This window comes from Gopherus flavomarginatus, chromosome 4 (genome assembly GCF_025201925.1).
Source record: "Gopherus flavomarginatus isolate rGopFla2 chromosome 4, rGopFla2.mat.asm, whole genome shotgun sequence".
NCBI lineage: Eukaryota > Metazoa > Chordata > Testudines > Testudinidae > Gopherus > Gopherus flavomarginatus.
This window is the reverse complement of record NC_066620.1, coordinates 214,911,190-214,938,046: the sequence shown is the minus strand read 5'-3', so window position 1 is coordinate 214,938,046 and position 26,857 is coordinate 214,911,190. Positions and strand designations below refer to the sequence as shown.

Below are 26,857 nucleotides of genomic sequence, written 5' to 3'. Positions count from 1 at the left end.
CAGCTCTCAGGATTTGGCCATTCCGTGCAAGCTGACTGCCTTTGCTGGGTGTTCAGATAGATTTGATGGGAATCAGTTTGATGGGTGACTGAGTTAGGGGCTGTCTTGGGATCTAGCAGCTGAGATCAGATGGGTCATGAGTGTGAACCTCCTGCCACCTAGGGCTCAGTAGCTCCAAAGAGCAATTTGGATATTATATTTGTAATTACACTGACAAGTGAGTTTGAGGCCTAGAATTTTGGCAATGTCAGTTTGATAGAAACCTATTTTATTTCAAGGATATGATTTTTATGGAGAATGAAGGGAATGTACGGGACAGAAATGTAGTGATAGTCTTTCTAGCTAAACACAGCTTTTCATATTTCCGGTTCTTTCTATCTTGTAAGCATGTGGCTGAGAAATTGTATAGCTGAATATGTAGCCCTAATAAATGATGACACTGTATCGTTTTTTCACACTGATAATGTTTAATTGAGAATCATGTGTATGTTTTAACAATCAACACAGGTTCTTTCCCAAAGTGAGCTACACAGAAGTTTCAGACTCCTCTCTTTCATTCAGGGATTGGTGCAATCTTCAGTAGACCTGCCTAGATACAATTATAACATTACAAAGACACCAAATAATCGCACTACACAAAACTACTAAACAGCATCAACCTGTCCAAATAAGCAACTCACATACCCCAAGCTGCTGGGCTAATGAACACATTTCATACTTATAATCTAAAAGTTAGGATAACAGGGATGAAGAATCAGTTAGTGAAGCACCTCAGAAGGCCACAGATCCAGCTGATACCAGTTCAAGAGTCCAAAAGAACCCAAAACAGGGCACTACACAGGATCTTTTATATTCCACCTTAATGTGACTTATTGGAATATATAACCATATTGACCACTCATGAAGTCACTCACAAGATGTGACAAGGTCATAGGTCAACAGATACACACACTTTCTGCTAACTGCAGCTATTACACCTCTACCCCTATATAATGCGACCTGATATAACACGGAAAAGCAGTGCTCAGGGAGGGGCTGCACACTCCACGTTATATCCAACTTGCTTTGATCCAACGGTTTCATCTATAATGCAGTAAGATTTTTTGGTTCCCAAGGACAGCGTTATATAGAGGTAGAGGTGTACAAGTTTAGATAAACAAGACTCCCATACTTCAATGATGAAAAATTGGCATTTAATGTTATAGTAAATGGTTCTTGCATACAAAGTACTTCTCTATCCAGATATACAGAACAAGGAGCAATTGTCTCAAGTTGCAGTGGGGGAGGTTTAGGTTGGATATTAGGAAACACTATTTCACTAGGAGGGTGGTGAAGCACTGGAATGTGTTCACTAGGGAGGTGGTGGAATCTCCATCCTTAGAGGTTTTTAAGGTCAGGCTTGACAAAGCCCTGGCTGGGATGATTTAGTTAGGGATTGGTCCTGCTTTGAGCAGGGGGTTGGACTAGATACCTCCTGAGGTCCCTTCCAACCTTGAGATTCTATGATTCTACGATACCAGAACATTATAAAATTAAAAGCAGCTGTTTGCCATAATGTAACTGTACCTAGATTGTGCATTTAAAATCAAACAAGGCAGTGTACATTAAATATCTCTGCACTTTAGTTAGTCTTCATACTGTCTGGGCAGGATGGAGCCCACCAAATGTGTTATGCGCCTCTATGATGTTCTGTTGTGAATCAAATCTGGCACATTCTGAAACAGGCTACCAGTCAGTAAAAGACAGGTGTCTGATGCCATCCCACCATTGTGTTTTAGAGCTTCCAGGGTTTTTATTTTAATATCCTGCTTTTGTTGGGTTAAAGTCAAAGATAATTCTCACAGGGAAATTGGCACCAGATCATAACCTTTTATAAAAATGGTATGTACTAATGCCTCTCTTTGCTCTTCATCTGGCAATGTCTTGCTGAGCAAGTTAATCTTTCATAATATGTTCCCACTAGGAAATTTTTCTCTTTATACTCTTAGATGAATTCGATCACTGTAGTTGGGAAAGCTACAGGGCTCTGATGTTATAATGATGCAACTACATACTGTATGCTGAAATGAATAGTCTTATTTCTCTGAGTTCTGTGAGGGATTAAATATAGTTTACCTTGGATGATTATCTCCCTAAATCAAAACACAAGAATAATATTTGAAAACACAGTTGTTTCATACCCTTTCAAACAAGAACAACAAATTTGCTATCAGGCTTAGAATCTTTCCTTCTGACTAACTTACAACTGCTTTTCCAGCTCAGAGAGGACATCCTTTTTTGTAATTTGTTTCCACTCAGAAGGGATCTCCCCTTTGCCTTCAAATTTCCCACAGTGCTGACTCTCTAGCTTTGCCCTGAAATGGCACACAAACCATTTCCAGTAAGGCTGCACAGAGGTGTCAGGTGTGATGCTCCACTTGGAATAATGAGGTCCTGCATCCCGATAATTCTTGTATGGAATTTGATGGTTTTCACTCAGCACTAATGAGCAATTACTTGCTACAAGACTTGAACAAATGTTAGTAACTAGATGATTTGTTTTATACCAGTGGATGCCAGCTGTAGCTTGAGGACGATGGAAAGAGAGACTGTGATCTCCATCATGGTTAAACATGGTATTTGTGCAAACAGCTTTGCAAAAGGGACACTGCTCCCAGCATCCAGAAAGCTGTTCAGCTAGTATTTTGTGTGGTTTTCTTTGAAATGGCCCCATATCAATGGCAGCAAAGTCTTTTTTCAGATTTTCTAGCACAGGAGCCAATGCTTTACTCATTGCTTCCTTAAGAAATTCTACATCTGTTGTCTCCTGATGTTCAATGCTTTTCAGATCACTTCTGGGAAGATCTAAGACATCTCCTAGTCTTCTGCAAAATTCATCCAACCATAAGGACACATTGCCACTTTTGTCTTTGACAACTTTAGTTGAGTCACGAATAGCTGCATGAACAAGAACCTGTAAAGAATCAAGGGAAATATCTAAGAAGTTCTTCAGTCTTCGATCTTTCTTGTCTAAACAGTAATCATCAACACACTTCTTGATAAAGTTCTCTAAAAAGTCCTTTGGGAAATGAATGTACTGCCTGTATTTCTCAAAGTTTTCCTCCTCTGCCAGGTATTTCAGAATATAGGTTTCTAGTTTGGTTCTATTGGTATTGAGGGCAGGATGGTTAGACCGCATCTCACTGACTATGTCAATGGCAGTCTTGTCATAGACTGCCTGGCGGAGAGCTGTAGAAAGCTTGTTGCATAAGAAATCAGCAAATGTTGTGATGGATGTGGCTCCTAGACAGGAAATCTGAAAACATTTAAATAAATCTTCTCTTTTACTTTCCAGATAGATGGTTGGATCATTTGCTTTTTTAAATGCTGTGTGCATGTCTTTAAATCTTTCTGCTGCCATTTTACACAGATACAGGGATAAATCTATAGAGTAGTCAGGATTAAATATATATTTTGAGTTATTGGATTCAGATGATTTTATACCTTCCCTTATTTCCTGGAATATTTCATAAATGTACTTCGATTGTAATCCATTTTCTGCTGCTCTTTCCTATCAATGTTTGCTTTGACAACCTGAATGATGCCATCAGTAACTTGCCGAATGTTGCTTTTGTCGCATTCATCTAAATTGTGGCTGAGAAAGTATAGTTTTTTCTTCATGCTGATATGTTTAGAAAAATCAACAGAAAATGTACTCTTTATTGAGAAATCCTTAATTTTTCTTACTAAATTAGGCTGTTTAAAATGCTCTAGAAGGATATTTTCTACATCAACATTAATATCACACTCTTTAGCCTGTGGAGCATTTGAAGACACTTCAGTCAGCCACTCTCTCCATAACGAATTAAAGTTCGCTCTCAGTTCTGTTTCCCCTAGTTCCTGGCCTTTTAAAGACAGAGCCAACTCTTTGCTTCTTTCCAGAAGCTCGTTTTCATATTCTGACTTCTTTTCATCCAGTTTACTTTGGTTCTTCTTTAGTTCAATAAGTTCTTCAGACTTCCTCTTGGTTTCAACAATGAGCGACTCTTTCAGATCTCTCAGTTTCAGTTCAGTACTCCCTTTCCACTGAGTCAACAGTTCAGAGTCTTTGTCTTCACTGAAATAGTTTTCTAGGCCCGCTATTATGACATCATACTCTTGTTGAATTTGCTCTTCAAGGTTTCCTTTGGTGACTGAGTGCACTTCTCCATTCCTAATTCGATTGGTAAGTTTCATTTGCAAAGTTAGTATGTCTTTTCTCAACTTCCAGGTCCATTGGTTAAACATTATTTCTAGCTTCTTGTACGTTGCAATCTCCAGCGTATTCTTGAAGCTGAAAATAAAATTTTCATTTAACAAAGCATTCCACAGGTCACTAATGCGGACTTTTAAACCTGACAACCTTAGAACACTGCCCTGAGATTCTTTTTTGGCAGCCAAGAGAATCTTGCTCTTTAGTTCCTGGACATTTTGGCTGTAGCTCGGGTTTGGAGGTGCCATTGGTGGATTCCCTTCCCAGAGATGAGCAAAGTAATGAATGTGGGTGTTCACGTCAAATCGGATAATGTCACTAAAGCAGGTAACATCACAGAACTCTTGCTGGGCTGCAGTAACTGTCATTTCGTCTAACTTTTGCTGAAGGCGTCTTCGTCCTTCCATATTCTGTTCTTTTGCAGTTATTTCACCAACATTCTGGTGCACAAACAAACAGCTTGGGGAGAGATTTACCTGCTTCATCCTCAGAAATGCCTGGACAGCGATCTGCAGGACATCTTGCATTTCTGAAGGGTTCTCACCAAAAATATTGATCACAGTCATATTACCAATCCCAATGACAAAGGTGGCTAGCTCGTTATCATGATTAAGGGACAGTTTATTGGCCATTTCCATGGCCCGAAGTCCTTCAGTATCAACGACTAGTATGTAATCAAAGTTCAAATCCTGTTTGAGGTTCTCCTCCACCTTAATCAGCTGCATGAATGCTCCTCTGGTGCATCTTCCTGAACTGACACCAAACTGAAGACCAAACATGGCATTCAGCAGTGTTGATTTTCCAGTGCTCTGGATGCCAAGCACTGAAAGAACAAACACTTTTTGGTCTCCTAACTTCTCAATTAATTTGTCCAAAACTGCTCCGACCCATTTTAATGGCACGTATGAAGCATCGCCGTCCATCAGCTCCATGGGATAACCTGAAACCATCAGGTCAGCTGCAATTTGAGGTAGTGCAAGAAAACATTCATCCTGTTGTTTCATTGAATCCAGAGCCTCATAAATCTGAGCTACTTCTCTCAAAATGTGTTCAAGGCCAATTGTAGAATCATTTATCGTTTTTGAGAGTGTTTCTAAATTATTTAGCAAAGCATTTTTCAAGTCATTATTTTCTCCTTTTTTCTTTATTTCCAGGATTTGAGACCACAATCTGTGGTATTTCTGGTGAAGTTCTGCAAGGCAATCAGAGGACAAGTCATCCATAAATACTTTCATCCACTGCAGGAAGTATTTTTTGGTGGCTTCTGGATGTAACTGGAGAAATTCAAGCACTGACTTCATTAGATCATTGAGAGGGAATGCTCTTTTTAACTGACGGCTCCGTATTGCATGCTTTTCTGATTCAACTTGGCTCCGGTGCTGTTCAATGCTTCTGTTTCTTTTATCCTGCAAGCGGGTAAGTTCCTTGTCCTTTTGACACCACTTGTGCCATAACTCTCCTTGCAGAGGCAATAGTTTTGACTTTATCTCATGTAAATTATTCTCATTCAAGAGTGTCATCAAATCCCGTGCCATTGTCTTGGCTTTTGTGCACTCTTCGTCCTCTTCGTCAATGACGAAACCTTGCTGGCGAGCAATATTTGCACTGTTCTCAAGACTGCAAGTTATGTTTGAACCTGCTAGTAAATCCCTGATTGTTGTCATCAGTTCATCTATTAATTCTGCTTCATTTCTGTTTTTGATGGCTATTTTTATGTTCTGGCTGGGTTTCCTAGCAACAATGTTCTCTTTTTCAGCAAAAAGACAGATCAAAGGTTTTTGAGATTTCCAGAGGTCATGTATAATTTTCACGCCTTTCTTATCATTTTGATCAACATCTGATATGAGAACCACATTAACAGAAGAAATTTCCTGTAAAAATTTGACCTGTTGTTCATGCTGCCTTGCATCTCCATGCAGATTAGTGAATGCAACGCAGTTGTCAAATCTGTCATCATCTCTCCCACCTGGACAGTACCAGAAGATTTCCACAACCCCTTTCATCAGGAGACAATCTTTGCTGCTACCTTTACAATGACGGTGGAAAAAGATGTCATGTTTGTGATTACTCAGCAGAGCATTCAGGATCTGGGACTTTGAAGAAGAAGAATGACCAATCCGTATGAAGGACACCATGGGCATAGCTGCCTGATAAATCAATTTGTTTTTATAATTTTTAAACCTAGTCTCTCCTCCTGATTTCTCAGCACCCTTCCAGCTCTTCGTCACTTGGCTAAGGGACCAAAGAGGGAATTCTATTTGTGAAATACAAGGATTTGGCACCAGAAGTGGGAGTGCAAACTGGCAGAAAGCCAGCTTTGTTGAAAGATATTGTCTCATGAAATCATCTGCACAATGAAAAATTGCCATCTGGATGTCCATTGGGTGTATGTGTGCCTGATCTGTAACAGAGTCATTGGTTCCGTGACTATCATCATTAAAAAAGTCATCAAATGTATCTGAGGATCCACTCCCATTTTCTAGGGTGGTCAGTGTATTTGTTATACCTTGTTTAGATTTTATGTCATCTTTGCAAACCAGGTATCTTACCCGATAGTCCACCATCAACAGTTTTTGCAAAAAGTAAAATGGCAGCTCACTCTCAGTGCTGGGCTGGCTGTCATGCAAAGAGGTCTTGTAAATGACATGGAAGTCTGCTGTCCCCATTTTCCTTGGATGGCAACTTTCAAGTCCAAGTCTTTTCAGTAAATTGAGAAACTCCTGGTTTTCAATAGCTTCATACATTTTAACATTGCTGGATTTCACTTCAGGTTTTGATTTTGGTTGATTTGAAGGTTTTGTTCCTTGACAGATGCCTTCTAATGCTTTTATTATATCCTGTTTCTTCAACTCATCACTTGTGGCTTCAAAGTCCCCATTTTTGAGGCAATTCAGGTCTGCTTCCAGTATGTCCCAATCACTGCATGCACTGTGCTTTTTAAGGACTTTTGACATTTCCATGGACAATAAGTTTCCCATTTGATGTTTCATAAAAGCTAAACGTCTGTTCTTTTCCTCTGGAGACACGTCTTTGTTTTCAAATGTTACAGTCAGACCTGTCAACAGCAGGAAAGCCTGAGCTCTGGAAACATCCTGATCCCTAAGAGTCAAATATTCCTCCTGTGCTGTTTGCATTTCCTGCAATATGAAGTTAATTTCTGGGCACCCGAGGAGATATTGAAAAGTGCAACTGTCCACCCGGTATCCTGCACTGGCTGCAATTGAGAGTAATAACAGTTCGATATCTCTCTTCTCTCTCTCCCGTAAGGCCTGCAGAAAGGAAGACAAAGCTAAGCTCACATTTAAGGTGGCCTTTATCTTTGCTACTTGCATTGCTGCTGCAGAGGACATAGGGTCATATGTAACTTCCTGTATGTAATCCTTCATTTTCTGTAGGATTTGAATAAAATCAGCAAATTCAGAGAGAGACATTCTTTTCTGTTGCTTTTTTTCTTCATGAAAAATCCACTTCATGATGGAGGAAGATTTGGGAAAATTCTTAACTGAATAGACATGAGGATCCAGAAGGAAGCGCAGCAGATATTTGATGCATTCAGTATTTTGTGCAGGCAAATCTTTGCACAATGAAACTGTATTTTCCAGGAAATCTTGAAGCCCTTTATCTGACAGGCAAATGTTAATCCATGCACTGTAGTTCTTTGTTTTTTCAGTCAGCTTTTGTTTGAAATTGATCAATTTCACCAGCTGTTCTTCATCCCCAGTGACTTTCCAGGACTTCATTTCCTCTATGAATGATCTGGCCTCATCCACTGCACTGGCTAATCCCTCTCCAAACAATGTACCAACACTTTGGTTAGTTAGGACTTCATAGGCATTTCTGAGACTGCTGCTGATTTGATGAACATCTCTAAAATCTTGTTTGTGATTGGACAGGATTATCTCCCACACAGGAATCAGTTGAAAGCCTCTGTCAATGACACTCCAGGTTTTGTTACTGGCCAGTAGCCCAGATTTCCATGCTGTGAGTGAATCCACTCCAGGTGGGCCGCCTGTCTTGGTCACAAACAGCTGAATCTCTGTTTGTGTGTGTTTTCTATCTGTGCCCTGAAATGAGGTTTCAGAACCTGATTTTGATGCAGTCACACCAGCTGCAATGCTCAAACCAAACCCACCATAGCTGCCCCCAGCATAGGAGCTGAGTGCATCAGATGTTCGTTTCTTCACCTCGTCCAGCTGCTCTGCCCGGAATCCCTCAGAAGACGCTTTCCACCAGAATATCCCACCCAAGTGAAGGGGGCCCTGGTTTACATGAGACCCAAATCGACTGAAGAAACTCTTGCCCCTGCTCTTCAGCATGTTGAGCTTGTCTGGCTCTGGGGTGTGACTCAAAAGCTGCTCCATGTCTTTTAACTCTTGCAGCGCTGCACTGGAAAGTCGAAGCTGATGCTTTGGGAAGTAGCATGAAGCCAGTGGGATGTAGTTGTACTTGGTGGTGCAAATGTAAGTGTGTTCAGAGCGGGACCTGTGGGTTTCTTCAGACTCTGAAGAGCTGCTGTAATCTGAGCTGGTTTCAGCACTAAACCCCCAAAATCCGCCTTTGGCTGTGACACTAATGCTGAAGCCCAGCTTTTCCATGGCCATTGTGAATGAGGACTCTGCTTCAGCCGATGAAAACTCCTTCTTCTCAGACAACGGCCCTTGCTCTGGACCAAAGAGCTCAAACACTTCTGGGATGTCTATGAGCTGCTCTCGCTTCTCCACCATCTCTGCAAGCTTCTTGGTCTGGTAAATGCCCTGCAGGGCCAGCCCTCCTGACACCCATCTCAAAACTTCCTTGTCAGAGAGATTCTCACTCTGGGACACCGACTCCTCCAGAAGGTCTAATTGTCTGTGCACATTCTCTATCACTTCCTTCAAAGTCTTCTCAGCTGGTGCCCAATACTTTGGGGCTATGTCCATAGCTTGCCGCAGCTCCTCCTCTTTCTTTCTCACAGCTTCCTCATGGCGGCTCCTGCCTTTCTCCTGCATTTCTTTTAATACCTCAAGCGCTGCCTTAGCCTGCTCCTGTTTCTTCTTTAGCATCTCCAAGCGCTGCTCCTGCAGCTGCTTCATTGTTCTCTTGCTCTCTGCTATGTTAAGTAGGGCTTGGAGAGCCTGCTTTTCCCACGGGTGCTCTACTTCGCACTCCAGCTTTAAGTAGTCTTCATAGCTTAGGTGTTTCAAAGCCTGCGCAGAGGTAATCCCTAATTTGTCTTGTAGTTTGGGCAGCCAGTACTGCGTACTCAGTCCCACTCCATCAAGTCTCTGCCTCAGTTCGTCCATCTTGGTGTGTGCTTCCTTCACAGGGGCGCCCTGAACTGGATCGTCGCCGTTTATCTCCTCTGCAGAGAAGGATTTAAACACAGGAAACATATTTTTGTCACTTCTTCATGAACACGTTTCCCCTCCATCAGATCATTTCCTGCATCTTAATGTGCTGAAGTATTCTAACATTTTACCAGCGCTCACCCTGGAAAAATTAAAATATTAATATCCTCACCGTGTCCCCCAAACCACTGTCTATAGTCGCCCCAGAGGACTACGGGTGGACTGACTGTTCCTCTTCTTCAGTAGGGTGACCAGATGTCCCGATTTCATAGGGAGAGTCCCGATATTCGGGGCTCTGTCTTAGATGGGCGCCTATTACCCCTACCCTAGTCCTGATTTTTCTCACTTGCTATCTGGTCATCCTACTCTTCAGCAAAGTCTATGGTCCTTAATTGTCTATATTTTTGCTCTATTCACCAGTGTTTGTTGTTTTATTGATTTCTCCAACATGCAATCTTTCCTTAGACTTCCATTTTCTTTTTTCTGGTTATTTTATCCCTCTTTCCTCCCTTTTAATGGCCGTCCTTTTATTTTTTTAAAAGATTCACTCTTCTGTTTTGTTACCTTCCCTTTTTAAGTACTCTCTCCATCCCTCAGTTGATTTCCTACTAAGTTGTATTACACGGTACTTAGAAGCCCTGAGCAAGTTCAGGTTCCAGTTGTGATGAGAGCTTGTGTGTGGAACCCAGGCACAGAGAAAATAAATGATTTGCCTAAGGTCACACAGGGAATTGAACCCAGAATTCTCAAGTCCCATGCTAGAACCTTTACCAGAAGTTCATCCTTTCATTCCTCACTTGCCCTTTCTTTCTTATTTTCTGGTGTGCCCATGTCCACCCCCCCCCCCCCCCCCAAATTTCTATTTGGTCTTTTCTGTTCCTATTTTTGTCCCTGGTGTTTCTATTTCTCTTTCCCCTTCTCATTCTCTTCTGTTGCTTGGCCACCCCTCATCTGTCTTCCCCCTTAGTTCTATCTCCATCAGTCCTCTTGTCTTCCACAAATGACCACAATCTGTATTCACTCCCTCCAGGGCACTGAAATTCTGCTGGTCTCCTTCTGTATCCATCTTCGTTCTTTCCTTCTCTTCTCTGGGGACCAGTGTGGTGCAAAAAGTGCCCCATTTCTCACATCCCGTCTTCCCTTCTAGTCCCATGGGAAACACAGACATTCCAGAAACTGCTTTACCTGGGCAGTAAGTATAGAAGGTGCTGAAAGAAATGCAGGAGAAAAGTATCATCTTTCCTTCAGTATCAGAAGGTTGAATCCCACCCCCAGCTGGCCCATGAAGTCAGCCTATATCTCCCACTTACTAAATTTTCGAAAACCTCTGTGCTTTCCCCCGTGCTGTCCCACATGCTTGGGAGACGTTCCTGTAAACATCAGCAAAACTATCTCACTAGCGTCCTTCAAAACCCTCCTTTGCCATGAGGCCCACAAAAACCTTGGCAACGGGTAGCTGCAGGTGTGCTGAGACTGCTGCCTATCCTACTTCCCAATATTGTCTGTGTTTCCTTGTGCTCCCGCAGTGGCCTGTCGGTGCCCATTTGTTGTCTCTTGTCTTACACGTAGATTGTCAGGTGTTTGGGGCAGGGACTGTCTTTTTTGCTCTTTCTGTACAGCGCCTGGCACAATGGGGCCCTGACTCATGGCCAAAGCTCTGGGCACCACGATAACACAGCTAATAAATAATAATAAAAGTGAAGCTGGCCATGAGGAAACAGTTGCGACCAGGGAGCTTAGCGAACAGGAGCTGCTAACAGGGAGTTTTGCAAGGGAGTTCTCCAGGTGAAGGAGGAGCACAGACAGCATCTGTGGGGTAAGTGACTGTCTGCAGTGTTTGGGTTTGTGTGTGTGTTTGGGGGTTACTTGCTGTGTGCTGAGCTTGTGTTTGTCAGTCTGTTTGGTTTGTTTGTTTGAAGGACCGTGTGCTGTAGCTGGCAGTTGGAGGTGGAGCTACTAGGAAGGTTTGAAAGCTAGAAGCCTCTGGTAATTGGCTGAGCCTTAACCAGTGGGCGGGCATTCACTCAGGCCAGGGCTTTATAAAGCTGCGCACAAGCGACCAGGGAGCTTAGTGAACAGGAGCTGCTAACAGGGAGTTTTGCAAGGGAGTTTGGAAGGGGAGTAGGAAGGGAGGGGGGGTCCCTTGTCGGTCTCATCTGTGACCCATTGGTCCCCAGAACCCATAACCTGAGCCACATCGAAAACCTTTCTGTTCACAGCAAAGAGGAGCGGACAGAGAGCTGTAGACAGTAATTTGAGACTTTGACAGAGGGAGGCTTAAAATGGTGAGGAGGACCCGTAACACCTGTGCCAGCACTGCTTCTGTCTCCTCCACCTGTGCCTGTAGCCAGACAGAGCACCAAAGCATGGATGCTTTTACCCAGATTCTGGTGTGGGCTTGCAAAGACTGTAATTTGCAATTTCCACTTACTGATATCCAGGCTGGGGGTGGCATCCAATGTGAAAGGTGCCTACTGGTGGAATCTCTCAGGCAGCAGGTGGGAGAGCTACAGGAGGAGGTGGCCTGGCTGAGGAACATCTATGTCCATGAGCAATTCCTGGACAGTATCCATGTGGAGACAGCTGATGGTGCTGTCCCAGTTGACGGGACTACTGACACTGCAGTGGAAGAGGAGATGCCTCAGGGTGTACCTGACACACCAGTGGAGGAGGAGGCTCAGGGTGGACACAGCCAGCTGCTTACTTCTAGCAGCGGGCAGTGCTCCACCACTGCTGCGAACCCTCCTGTTGTGCTAAAAGATACAGGAGAGAAGAAATCACCCCCAACAGTTAAGGGGGTGAAGCCTCGTACCCCTAAGGCTGGGAGGTCTGCTGCCACCACTGATAAGAAACGTAGGGTAGTGGTGGTTGGAGACTCTCTGCTGAGGGGGACGGAGACACCCATCTGTCGCCCTGACCGTTCATCCCGGGAGGTATGCTGCCTGCCAGGGGCCCGTATCCGAGACGTTACAGAGGCGTTGTCGAGGATTATCCGGCCTTCTGACTACTATCCCATGCTACTCATCCATGTGGGCACAAATGATACTGCGAGGTGTGATGCTGAGCAGATCAAGAGTGACTACAGGGCTCTGGGAGTACGGGTTAAGGAGTTTGGAGCGCAGGTGGTATTCTCTTCGATTCTTCCTGTTGAAGGTAGGGGTCCGGGCAGAGACAGATGCATCGTGGAGGTGAATGCCTGGCTGCGAAGATGGTGTCGCCAGGAGGGCTTTGGCTTCCTCGACCACGGGATGCTACTTGAGGAAGGACTGCTAGGAACAGATGGCGTTCACCTTTCGAAGAGAGGAAAGGCCTTATTCGCGCACAGACTGGCTAACCTGGTAAGGAGGGCTTTAAACTAGGTTCGACGGGGACAGGTGAGCAAAGCCCACAGGAAAGTGGGAAACAAGACCTGGGAGATGGGTTGGAAGCAGGAGGGAGCACGGGCTATAATGGCAGAGAGGAAGGAGGGTCAGGGCAAAGCTGGGAGGCAAAATCAAACCAGTATCTTAGATGCCTTTATACAAATGCAAGAAGTATGGGTAATAAGCAGGAAGAACTGGAAGTGCTAATAAACAAATACAACTATGACATTATTGGCATTACTGAAACTTGGTGGGATGATACACATGACTGGAATGTTGGTGTGGATGGGTATAGTTTGCTCAGGAAGGATAGACAGGGGAAAAAGGGAGGAGGTGTTGCCTTATATATTAAGAATGTACACACTTGGACTGAGGTGGAGATGGACATAGGAGACGGAAGGGTGGAGAGTCTCTGGGTTAGGCTAAAAGGGGTAAAAAACACAGGTGATGTCGTGCTGGGAGTCTACTACAGGCCACCTAATCAGGCGGAAGAGGTGGATGAGGCTTTTTTCAAACAACTAACAAAATCATCCAAAGCCCAAGATTTGGTGGTGATGGGGGACTTCAACTATCCAGATATATGTTGGGACAATAACACCGCGGGGCACAGACTATCCAATAAGTTCCTGGACTGCATTGCAGACAACTTTTTATTTCAGAAAGTTGAAAAAGCTACTAGGGGGGAAGCTGTTCTAGACTTGATTTTAACAAATAGGGAGGAACTTGTTGAGAATTTGAAAGTAGAAGGAAGCTTGGGTGAAAGTGATCATGAAATCATAGAATTTGCAATTCTAAGTAAGGGTAGAAGGGAGTACAGCAGAATAGAGACAATGGATTTCAGGAAGGCGGATTTTGGTAAGCTCAGAGAGCTGATAGGCAAGGTCCCATGGGAATTAAGACTAAGGGGAAAAACAACTGAGGAAAGTTGGCAGTTTTTCAAAGGGACGCTATTAAGGGCCCAAAAGCAAGTTATTCCAATGGTTAGGAAAGATAGAAAATGTGGCAAAAGACCACCTTGGCTTACCCTTGAGATCTTGCGTGACCTACAAAATAAAAAGGCGTCATATAAAAAATGGAAACTAGGGCAGATCACAAAGGATGAATATAGGCAAATAACACAGGAATGCAGAGGCAAGATTAGAAAAGCAAAGGCACAAAATGAACTCAAACTAGCTATGGGAATAAAGGGAAACAAGAAGACTTTTTATCAATACATTCGAAGCAAGAGGAAGACTAAGGACAGGGTAGGCCCACTGCTCAATGAGGAGGGGGTAACAGTAACGGGAGACTTGGAAATGGCAGAGATGCTTAATGACTTCTTTGTTTCGGTCTTCACTGAGAAGTCTGAAGGAATGTCTAGTATAGTGAATGCTTACGGGAAGAGGGTAGATTTAGAAGAGAAAATAAGCAAAGAGCAAGTAAAAAATCACTTAGAAAAGTTAGATGCCTGCAAGTCACCAGGGCCTGATGAAATGCATCCTAGAATACTGAAGGAGTTAATAGAAGAGGTATCTGAGCCTCTAGCTATTATCTTTGGGAAATCATGGGAGACGGGGGAGATTCCAGAAGACTGGAAGGGGGCAAATATAGTGCCCATCTATAAAAAGGGAAATAAAAACAACCCAGGAAACTACAGACCAGTTAGTTTAACTTCTGTGCCAGGGAAGATAATGGAGCAGGTAATCAAAGAAATCATCTGCAAACACTTGGAAGGTGGTAAGGTGATAGGGAATAGCCAGCATGGATTTGTAAAGAACAAATCATGTCAAACTAATCTGATAACATTCTTTGATAGGATAACGAGCCTTGTGGATAAGGGAGAAGCGGTGGATGTGATATATCTAGACTTCAGTAAGGCATTTGATACAGTCTCGCATGATATTCTTATAGATAAGCTAGGAAAGTACAATTTAGATGGGGCTACTATAAGGTGGGTGCATAACTGGCTGGATAACCGTACTCAGAGAGTAGTTGTTAATGGCTCCCAATCCTGCTGGAAAGGTATAACAAGTGGGGTTCCGCAGGGTTCTGTTTTGGGACCGGTTCTGTTCAATATCTTCATCAACGATTTAGATGTTGGCATAGAAAGTACGCTTATTAAGTTTGCAGATGATACCAAACTGGGAGGGATTGCAACTGCTTTGGAGGACAGGGTCAAAATTCAAAATGATCTGGACAAATTGGAGAAATGGTCTGAGGTAAACAGGATGAAGTTCAATAAAGATAAATGCAAAGTGCTCCACTTAGGAAGGAACAATCAGTTTCACACATACAGAATGGGAGGAGACTGTCTAGGAAGGAGTATGGCAGAAAGAGATCTAGGGGTCATAGTGGACCACAAGCTTAATATGAGTCAACAGTGTGATACTGTTGCAAAAAAAGCAAACGTGATTCTGGGATGCATTAACAGGTGTGTTGTAAACAAGACACGAGAAGTCATTCTTCCGCTTTACTCTGCGCTGGTTAGGCCTCAACTGGAGTATTGTGTCCAGTTCTGGGCACCGCATTTCAAGAAAGATGTGGAGAAATTGGAGAGGGTCCAGAGAAGAGCAACAAGAATGATTAAAGGTCTTGAGAACATGACCTATGAAGGAAGGCTGAAGGAATTGGGTTTGTTTAGTTTGGAAAAGAGGAGACTGAGAGGGGACATGATAGCAGTTTTCAGGTATCTAAAAGGGTGTCATCAGGAGGAGGGAGAAAACTTGTTCACCTTAGCCTCCAATGATAGAACAAGAAGCAATGGGCTTAAACTGCAGCAAGGGAGATTTAGGTTGGACATTAGGAAAAAGTTCCTAACTGTCAGGGTAGTTAAACACTGGAATAGATTGCCTAGGGAAGTTGTGGAATCTCCATCTCTGGAGATATTTAAGAGTAGGTTAGATAAATGTCTATCAGGGATGGTCTAGACAGTATTTGGTCCTGCCATGAGGGCAGGGGACTGGACTCGATGACCTCTTGAGGTCCCTTCCAGTCCTAGAGTCTATGAGTCTATGAGTCTATGAGTTCAGAAAAACCAAACCAGTAACCTCTGGCTTTGGACATGATTTTATAGCTCAGTGGCTTGAGCATTGGTCTGTTAAACCCAGGGTTGTGTGTTCAATCCTTGAGGAGACCACTTAGGGATCTGGGGCAAAATCACTACTTGGTCCTGCTAGTGAAGGCAGGGGACTGGACTTGATGTACTTTCGAGGTCCCTTCCAGTTCTAGGAGATTGGTATATCTCCATAGTCCCACAATAGCCTTTGTTCCGCACAGCATTGGCTTTCCCTCACTTTTGGTGCAAATTGCTCACATCAGAAATGAAGGATCAGATGGAGGTAATAGAATTATCTACATTACAGGACAAATCCTGCATTTAAAGCTTCCCGTGAAATACTTCATGACCTTTGTTTTGGGTCTGTGTCACCCTTTTGGGCCATGGTGGTTTCAGACATAGGCACTGGTTCTGTTGGGTACCCTCAAAAAATTAGTGGGTGCTTAGCACCCACCGGCGGCCCGACCAATCAGCTCCTCTCACTCCCAGCTGCTGTGATCAGCTGTTCTGATGGGGGAGGGGAAGACGCAGGCATGGGACATGCTGGGGGAAGAGGCGGAACTGGGTGGGAAGAAGTGGAGCAGAGAGGCGGAGGGTGGGGGATTGAGGGAATGGGTGGAGTGGGGGCTGGGCCTGGGGCAGAGCGGGAATTGAGCACTCCCTGCACAAGGAGGAAGCTGGCACCTGTGGATTCAGGAACTCTCAAATTATTAGGAGTGGACCCATCAGCGGGTCCGACTCCTGTAGCATTGCAGGGGTAGGAGGAAAGATGGACCCAGTTGGGTCATCCCTTCTCACGGTGCCCCCTGGAGCCAGAACCGTGCAAGGGTAACCTTTGCAGTGCCTCCCCCTTACTCTTTCCTCCCAAGCAATGAGGGCTGGAGAATTAAAATTTCAGGGAGGAGCCAACCCTTGGAAGCCAGAGAAACTAAACCTGGCAGGACTGGACATAAAAGAGCCTTAGCAGGTCCTGCACCAGGCACCCTCGGACGCTAGTGATGTCATCAGGCTGGTAGTCTCTTGCATCAACCCCCTCCAGCCTGTCCCTCCCAGACACTTCACCTCTGCCTCACTCCAACTGCCCTCTTTGCACTCTGCTTCTTCTCCCTGACCCTACTTCCCTTCCCCTCTCCACTCCTGTGTCCTTCCATCTAGCTAATTTCCTCCTAACTGGAGACCTTGGATGAACAATGAAAGAAAACAGAAGTGAGGAAACAGAGGTTAACAATGGACAAAGTGTGAATTCACAAGTGGCCTTGTAAATAATTCATAGCTAGTAAATAAGAACTTAAGAACAGCCAGACTGCGTCGGACATATGGTCCATCTAGCCCAGTATCCTGTCTTTGGACAGTGGCCAATGCCAGGTGCCCCAGAGGGAATGAACAGAACAGGGAATCATCAAGTGATCCATCCCCTGTTGCCCATTCCCAGCTTCTGGCAAACAGAGGCTAGGGACACCATCCCTGTCCATCTTGGCTAATAGCCATTGATGGATCTATCCTCCATGAACTTATCTAGTTATTTTTTGAACCCTGTTATAGTCTTGGTCTTCACAACATCCTCTGGCGAACAGCTCCACAGGTTGACTGTGCGTTGTGTGAAGAAATACTGCCTTTTGTTTGTTTTCAATCTGCTGCCTATTAATTTCATTTGGTGACCTCTAGTTCTTGTGTTATGAGGAGTAAATATCACTTCCTTATTTACGTTATAAAATCAGGACTGATGTGGAGAGACCTCAATCATATCTCCCCTTAGCCATCTCTTTTCCAAGCTGAAGAGTCCCAGTCTTATTAACCTCTCCTCATATGGCAGCTGTTCCATACCCCTAATCATTTTTGTTGCCCTTTTCTGAACCTTTTCCAATTCCAATAGATCTTTTTTTGAGATGAGGCGACCACATCTGCACACAGTGTTCAAGCTGTGGTTGTACCATGGATTTATATAGCGGCAAAATAATATTTTCTGTCTTATTATCTCTCCCTTTTCTAATGAGTCCCAACATTCTGTTCGCTTTTTTGACTGCTGCTGAACATTGAGTGGGTGTTTTCAGAACACTAGGGGGGAGGGATAGCTCAGTGGTTTGAGCATTAGCCTGCTAAACCCAGAGTTGTGCATTCAATCCTTGAGGGGGCCACTTAGGGGTCTGGGGCAAAAATCAGTACTGGTAGTGAAGGCAGCAGGCTGGACTCAGTGACCTTTCCAGGTCACTTCCAGTTCTATGAGATAGAACTCCATTTGAAAAAAAAAAAAGAAAATCTATCAACACCAATATCTCTATCCTTAGCAGTAACAGCTAATTTAAGCCCCATCATTTTATATGTATAGTTGGGATTATGTTTTTCAATGTATATTACTTTGCATTTATCAACACTGAATTTCATCAACCAATTTGTTGCCTAGTCACACAGTTTTGTGAGGTCCTTTTCTAACTCTTCACAGTCTGCTTTGGACTTAATTATCTTGAGTAGTTTTATATAATCTGCCACATCACTGTTTATGCTTTTTCCAGATCATTTATGAATCTGTTGAACAGCAGTGATCCCAGTACAGGCCCCTGGAGCACACCATTATTTACCTCTCTCCATTCTGAAAACTGACCATTTATACCTACCGTTTGTTTCCTATCTTTTAACCAGTTACTGGTCCAGGAGAGAACCTTTCCTCTTATCCCATGACAGTTTACTTTGCTTAAGAGCCTTTGGTGAGGGACCTTGTCAAAGGCTTTCTGAAAACCTAAGTACACTATATCCACCCTTGTCCACATGCTTGTTGACCCCCTCAAAGGATTCTAGTAGACTGGTGAGACATGGTTTCCCTTTACAGAAAACATGTTGACTCTTCCCCAACAAATCATGTTCATCTATGTGTCTGATAATTCTGTTCTTTATTATAATTTTAACTTATTTGCCTGAAGTCAGGCTTACTGGCCTATAATTGCCAGGATAGCCTCTGGAGCCTTCTAAAAAAATTGGCCTCACATTACCTATCCTAATCTTCTGGTACAGAAGTGATTTAAATGATAGATTACATACCACAGTTAGTAGTGTTGCGATTTCACATCTGAGTTCCTTCAGAACTCTTGGGTGAATATCCTCTGGTCTTGGTGACTTATTGCTGTTTAATTTATCAATTTGTTCCAAAACCATCTCTAATGACACCCCAATTTGGGACAGTTCCTCAGATCTGTCACCTAAAAAGAATGGCTCAGGTTTGGGAATCTCCTTCACATCCTCAGCCATGAAGACTGATGCAAAGAGTTCATTTTGTTTCTCCGCAATGGCCTTATTGTCCTCAAGTGCTCCTTTAGTATCTTGATCATCCAGTGGCCCCACTGGTTGTTTAGCAGGCTTCCTGATTCTGATGTACTTAAAAAAAAAATTGCTATTACTTTTTGAGTCTTTCGCTAACTGTTCCTCAAATAGTTTTCTGGCCTTCCTAATTGTATTTTATGCTTCTTTTGTCAGAATTTATGCTCCTTTCTAACTTCCACTTTTTAAAGGATGCCTTTTTGCCGCTCACTGTTTCTTTTACTTTGTTGTTTAGCCACAGTGGCTCTTTTTTGGTTCTCTTACTATGTTTTTTAATTTGGAGTTTACATTTAAACTCTATTATGGTGTCTTTAAAAAGTTTCCACACAGCTTGCAGATATTTCACTTTTGGCGCTGTACCCTTTAATTTCTGTTTAACTAACTGCCTCATTTTTGTGTAGTTTCCCTTTCTGAAATTAAATGCTATAGTGTTGGTGTTTTCCCTGCCACAGGAATATTAAACTTAATGATGTTATGGTCACTATTACCAAATGGTCCAGCTATATTCATCTCTTGAACAAGTTCCTCTGCTCCACTTAGGCCTAAATCAAGAATTGCCTCTCCTCTGGTGGGTTCCAGGACCAGCTGCTCCAAGAAGCAGTCATTTAAGGTATCAAGAAATTTTATCTTTGCATCCTGTCCTGAGGTGGCATGTGTGACATTGTGCAGTCTATATGGTTTTCTAAAAATATGGTGGTAAGTGAATATAATGTAACTGGAATATGCTTCATGCAAAAGGTCTCTTGTAAGGTATCATTACACAGTTTATAATCTACTGAGTGTGATCATCCTATTTGTATGAATGTATCATTCTTGGATATGAAACTAGTGAATATAACTCTGAGGGCCTATTTTCATTATGCAAAGTGTGGGCCATTAATGGTGGTTTGGAATCTCAATGGCTCCTATTAACCAGGACCATTGTCTGCAGATGGTTCTGTTTTACCTGTGAGTCTTCCTGTATGTGTGTGTGCTGGCAAGTGGGTAATGAAGTCTTGCAGTGACATGTGATCATGTCACCTAAACTGGAATCCATCTTTAACCTGGTGCTTTACCAGTGAGGGGGGTGGAAACCCAGAGGTACAAAGGGTTCCCGCCTTATGCAAAAGATATATAAAGGGATGGAACAGAACAGGGAGAGAGGAGAAGCCATCATGAAGAATCCCCTAGTGACCACCTGAGCTGGAACAAGAGCTGTATCAAGGGAAAGAATTGTGCCCAGGCCTGGAAGAGGTCCAGTCTGAGGAAAAACGTACTGAAGCATCTCTGAGGGTGAGATTATCCGCATTCAGTTTGATTAGACATCGATTTGCGCATTTTATTTTATTTTGCTTGGTGACTTACTTTGTTCTGTCTGTTACTACTTGGAACCACTTAAATCCTCCTTTCTGTATTTAATAAAATCACTTTTTACTTATTAATTAACTCAGAGTATGTATTAATACCTGCGGGGTAGGGGGGAAACAGCTGCGCTTATCTCTCTAGTGTTATAGAGGGAGAACAATTTATGCGTTTACCCTGTGTAAGCTTTATACAGGGTTGTGATGTTATGAGTGTAATATAATACTTCATTGAAAGATGACGGCCAGAAAGAGTTAATCAACTCACAGACTGACCTGACCCATGGGTGAACCTTAAGGACTGGTTAGGAAGATATGTAAATTAATAGAGCTTTGAAATGCAAGTCTGCATTGTTAAAGATTTCAAGGGTAGATGTTTGCTCAGGTCTTGTAAGCAAACAAGTCTTGTCTATTGCTATAGTTTTAATTCAAAGATCAAAAAAGGAATATTAACATTTATGATGATACTTGAGTGAAATTTTATTTTGTCTATGTGTCTCTTTGAATCTGTATCTGAATTGTTTAATGGATAAATTACTCTGCTAATTGCCAGGATGTTTGGGAGAAGGAGTTAAGCCTATTGTTTTCTCAGGCCAAAAAGCTGCTGGAAATGTGTAAGAACCCTGGGACATGATCCTGCTTCATCTCAGATCTGCTTTGGGTTTCAAGAGGGGGAAACCTTAAGCCATAAGGATTGAGATCCCCAGTCACTGACTGGAGTCACCCTGAATATGGACATTGGACTGTAACCTCTGGACTATTTCTAAAAGGACTTTTGGCAACTACAAGCTCACCTCTACTATGTATCTGAACCTCGAGAATTGAATTCAAGTCTGTCTGTATATTGATCTTTTAACCAACACACTCTCTCTTCTTTTTTAATAAATTTTAGCTTAGTTAATAAGAATTGACTATAGTGTGTAATTTGGGTGAGATCTAAGTTATAATTGAACCTCGGTATGTGGCTGATCCTTTGGGACTGGAAGAACCTTTTCTTTTATATGATGAGATAAGATTTTCAGGAATCATCATCATATTTAACAGGTGTGTCTGGACGGAGGCCTGAGGCTGGGCACTTTAAGGGAACTGCGTGGGTTGCACTTCTAAGTGACCAGTGAGGTACTATAGAAGCTGTTTTGTGCTGGCTTGGTGAATCTAAGCGCACGTCCAGACTAACCCGCGGCATCAGCGGGTTAAAATCGATTGCTCGGGGATCGATATATCGCGTCTAGTCTGGACGCGATGTATCGATCCCCGAGCGCGCTTACATCGATTCCGGAACTCCATCAACCCGAACGGAGTTCCGGAATCGACACAGAGAGCCGCGGACATCGATGCCGCGCCGTCCAGACGGGTGAGTACCTCGATTTTAGAAATTTGACTTCAGCTACTTTATTCCCGTAGCTGAAGTTGCGTATCTAAAATTGATTTTAATACCTAGTCTGGACGTGGCCTAAGTATTGGAATATCCACCAGTGTCTGGGGTTGGTCTGCCCCGTTTTGTTTGCAGTTCACCCTGCTTGAGTGACCTCAGCTGGCTCCCACGGGCTGCACCATCACAAGGGTAAAATGAATTTATTTGGGTTTAGACCCCATTGGGAGTTGGGCTTCTGAGTGCTAAAGGCAAGCACACTTCTGTGAACTGTTTTCAGGTAAACCTGCAGCTTTGGGGCAAGTCATTCAGACCCTGGGTCTTTGTTGGAGCAGATGGGAATGTCTGGCTCAGCAAGACAGGTGCTGGGGTCCTGAGCTGGCAGGGAAAATAGGAGCAGAGGTAGTCTTGGCATATCAGGTGACAGCTCCCAGTGGGGTTCAGTGATCCAACCTGTCACAACATGTACCCAGTCAATATGCGGATAACTGAAATCCCCCGTGATTATTACTGAGTTTTTTATTTTAATAGCCTCTGTAATCTCCCTGAGCATTTCACAGTCACTATCACTATCCTGGTCAGGTGGTCGGTGATATATCCCCATTGCTATATTCTTATTATTAGAGCATAGAATTTCTATCCATAGAGATTCTATGGTACATTTTGATTCATTTATGATTTTTACTTCATTTGATTCTATGGTTTCTTTCACATATAGTGCCACTCCTCCACCAGCACAACCTGTTCTGTCCTTCTGATATATTTTGTAACCTGGTATCACTGTGTCCCATTGATTATCCTCATTCCACCAAGTTTCTGTGATGCCTATTATATCAATATCCTCATTTAATACGGGGCACTCTAGTTCACCCATCTTGTTATTTAGACTCCTAGCATTGGTATATAAGCACTTTAAAAACTTGTCTCCTTTTAGCTGTCTGCCATTACATGATGTAATTGAATGGGCCTTTTTTTTATTTGATTGTTTCTGATCAGACTCTGCCTGATTTTATCATTTTCCATCCTCTCGTCCTCACTAGGACATAGAGATTCTCTATCAATAGATTCTCCCCTAAGGGATGTCTCTGTGCGAACCACGTGCTCCTCCACACCTGTTGGCTTTCCCCAGCCTTTAGTTTAAAAACTGTTCTATGACCTTTTAAATGTTAAGTGCCAGCAATCTGGTTCCATTTGGGTTTAAGTGGAGCCCATCCCTCCTGTATAGGCTCCTCCTTTCCCAAAAGTTTCCCCAGTTCCTAATAAATCTAAACCCCTCCTCCCTACACCATCGTCTCATCCACATTTATTTTGTCCCAAATGATCTTAATAATAGAATAGTGCAGACCTTTCAAACTGACCAGATAGTTAAAAATCATTAATGTATTGATTACATGTGAATGTTTTGGGGGTTTTTAGTTTTGTTTTTTGTCATTTTTTTTTAATGATTAATGGTCATTTTTTGCTACCATTCTTCACAGTAAAGTTTTCCTCTTCAGCCGGGGTTGAAGAATGATGATGTACTACAGATAGTTTCATGGCAAACCGACCACTTTCAAAATGGCCACCATCTCTTATTTTCAATGGGACTGAAGCCAACCAGTTCTCAGGGAAGATGGTGGTGCTGACAGCATTTGTGGCCACCATCTTCCTGAGAACAGTTTGGCATTCAGCCTCATTCACTCTCAAACTCTTTGGTTTCATGTTTAATTTTCACATAGGAAATTTTAAACTGGGAATTTCCTTGTTTTTAAAAAAACATGTAACAACTTAACAGAACATTATAGCCATGTTTTAATTATCCCCAAAGAAGCATTACAGCTCCAGAAAATTCAGAGAGAAGGTTAAACTTAGAAGAAATCCAAACATGTTAAGGTATGGAAATGCACAGTTATTACATGCGCTGGCTCCCTCTAGAGCTCAGATACAGAGTACCTAGCAGTAATTTAGGTTTATATATTTACAGACATATCGTAATTATCCCCAAACCTAATATACTAACCGTGCTGTGATGCATGGTTAGAAAGGGTAGTTTCTGCAAGCAGTCTGCTGCAACTGGTGGGTGTGGAAGTGATTTTACTGTGTTAACTCAGGGCGAATCACTATAGCGAAAGCAACAGTTTGTTTGGGAGACTTGTTCTAGTTCCTAACCACCAGAGTCTTTCTGAGGTGTATAGAGCCACTGACTTTGCTTTAGAAAGACCCAGTGTGGATACCTATAAGGAGATTTCAGATGGAATACTGCCTGCGGTGCTTGGGGCGGCAAAATACCCAGAGCTATCCCTGTGTCTAGCCTTGGAACTGGTAAAGCTTGAGGATCTGAAAACTAGTAAACAAGCTAGTGTCTGTGTTGATGCAAATTACCTAACTGACTGAGGGGAGAAAGACTCTTTGCTAATGACTGGGCAAGGACTCCCCCAGCCAGCCTATGGATTCTGTTACACAAAAGAGCTCAGAGTTTGACCCTACAGGGCAGGGAGGAAAAAAGGAAGCATTGAACCTCGCAAATAAAACCCACAGGTTAACCCTAAAATACCCAAACCCCAAGGAAGTGGTTAAACTGAAAGGAAGACCCTGAGGTCAAGAAAAAGCTACAAAGGTTCAAAAGGGATGTTGAACAAGCTGACCTAAATAATGATTTATCTAAACAAAAGACTTGGCATGACAAAAATGATTGTAAATGTACACTCGTGATAAACCTGAGGTTATGGCTAATGATTCTAACTAACTTGCTGCTGATTCTAAAACCTGTAAAAATGTTAGGAGTGGTACATAATAGAACCCCTCATGATTATGCTGTTTGGTTCAACAAGAACACACTGTGTGTTAAAAAGCCTAATAATGTTGAGACTTCACAGTTAACGTATAGACACATTTCTAAAACTTTCCACAGCAGAAAAACCACTACAAGCTTGAAATGCTGTGCAAAAGGGGAAACTGAGGTACAACACCTCACAACCTTCATGGCTGAATACCAGAGTAAGTGCTCTCTGAAGAACATTAATGGCTATGTTATGTCAACACACAGACCAACCCTTGGAATCACTAAAGTTTTTGGCTGGGGCCAAAGCATGACTCACATGCCTTACAAATTTGACACCATCAGCTCAGGATTGAACAAAGACTGTGAATGGCTTGCCAACTACAGAACCAGTTTCTCCTCTCTTGGTTTTCACACCTCAACTGCTAGAACAGGGCCTCATCCTCCCTGATTGAACTGACCTCGTTATCTCTAGCTTGCTTGCTAGCATATATATACCTGTCCCTGGAAATTTCCACTACATGCATCTGACGAAGTGGGTATTCACCCACGAAAGCTCATGCTCCAAAACGTCTGTTAGTCTATAAGGTGCCACAGGACTCTTTCATGCCTTACAAAGAATTCCTTTGGCCTTACAAAGAATTCAACTCAAAAGGTTACATCAAAAGCCTATTGTTTAAGCAGGACTGTGTGGTCAAGTGGTTGCTAGAACACTGATTAAAAGGACTGGTGAGTCCTGATTCTGTCACCTACAGAGCTGCTTAGACTTCACTGGGGGCACAAGACTGTCTCATGGAATTGGAAGGGACCCAGAAAGGTCATTGAGTCCAGGCCCTGCCTTCACTAGGCAGGACCAAGTACTGATTTTTGCCCTAGAACCCTCAGTGGCCCCCTCAAGGATTGAACTCACAACCCTGGGTTTAGGGGAGCAATGCTCAAGCCACTGAGCTACATCAGGCTGGTGTGACTATAAATGTGATAGTTGGACATTGGACTAAGACCTATGACCTGAAAGAACCACAGCTACAAAGCTCATCTTCTCTGCTATGAATCTGAACCTCAACGAACTGAACTCACGTCTGTCTGTGTATTGATCTTTTAACCACGCTCTCTCTCTCTCTTGTTTTTTAATCAATTTTAGTTTAGTTAATAAGAATTGGCTGTAGCGTGTATTTGGGTAAGATCTGAAACATTCATTAACCTGGAAGGTGATGGGTGCAATCCTTTGGGATTGGTAGAACCTTTTCTTTTATATGATGAAATAAGATTTAGAGAAATTTTCATCATATTTGAAGTGGGTACCTGGATGGAGGGCTGAGGCTGGATCGTGTTAAGGGCACTATGTAGTTTGGATGTCTGAGTAACCAGTGATGAAATAAAGAAGCTGTTTTATGCTGTCTTGGTGAATCTAAGTATTGGAATATCCGTCAGCTTTTTGTGGTTTGGCTGCCCTATTCTTTGCAGTTCACCCTAATTGAGTGACCTCAGCTGGCTCCCCTCTGGGACCCCAGTCACACATTGTAATGATGCTGCTTCTGGCAGGACCCAACTGAGAGTGCCAATTCAGGACAAATTGCTTAAAGCAGGGCAATCACAGCCCAAGGCTGGGGTTTTTCCACCTCTAAGACAAACCAAACCAGCCAGACAAAGAGGACTTCGGTCTCAACCCACTGGCTAACCACAAGTCACACAAGCAATTTCCTTAGACACTCCAGTCTCCCAGTATCACCACCAGTCCCACTCATTATGGGAACAAACGATTATGAAAACCAAGACCCCAGTAAAAGAAAAAAGGTTCTCTCGATCCCAAAGAATCAAGCCCCAGGCCCAGGTCAATATACACATCAGATCTTACCCACAAATCACGCTGTTGCCAATCCTTTAGAATCTAAAATCTAAAGGTTTATTCATAAAAGGAAAAAGATGTAGATGAGAGCTAGAATTGGTTAAATGGAATCAATTACATACAATAATGGCAAAGTTCTTGGTTCAGGCTTGAAGTAAACTGCAGGTTCAAATCAAGTCTAAGCTGCAATGGGTCATCAGTCCTTTGTTCAGAGCTTCAGTTTATAGCAAAGTCCCTCCAGAGGTAAGAAGCAGGATTGAAGACAAGATGGAGATGAG

The 26,857-nt window shown here is 42.9% G+C and overlaps 1 protein-coding gene across 1 annotated transcript in view; it reads right to left on the bottom strand.

Annotated features, from left to right (window-relative positions):
* Positions 1–2,239: 2,239 nt before the first annotated feature.
* The window catches only part of LOC127048784 (interferon-induced very large GTPase 1-like), a 150,965-nt gene continuing 126,347 nt past the window's right edge, over positions 2,240–26,857 (bottom strand). Inside the window, 2 exon segments of the mRNA XM_050948689.1 lie at positions 2,240–3,519; positions 3,522–8,265. Of these exon segments, the coding sequence (XP_050804646.1) occupies positions 2,240–3,519; positions 3,522–8,265 (6,024 nt within the window).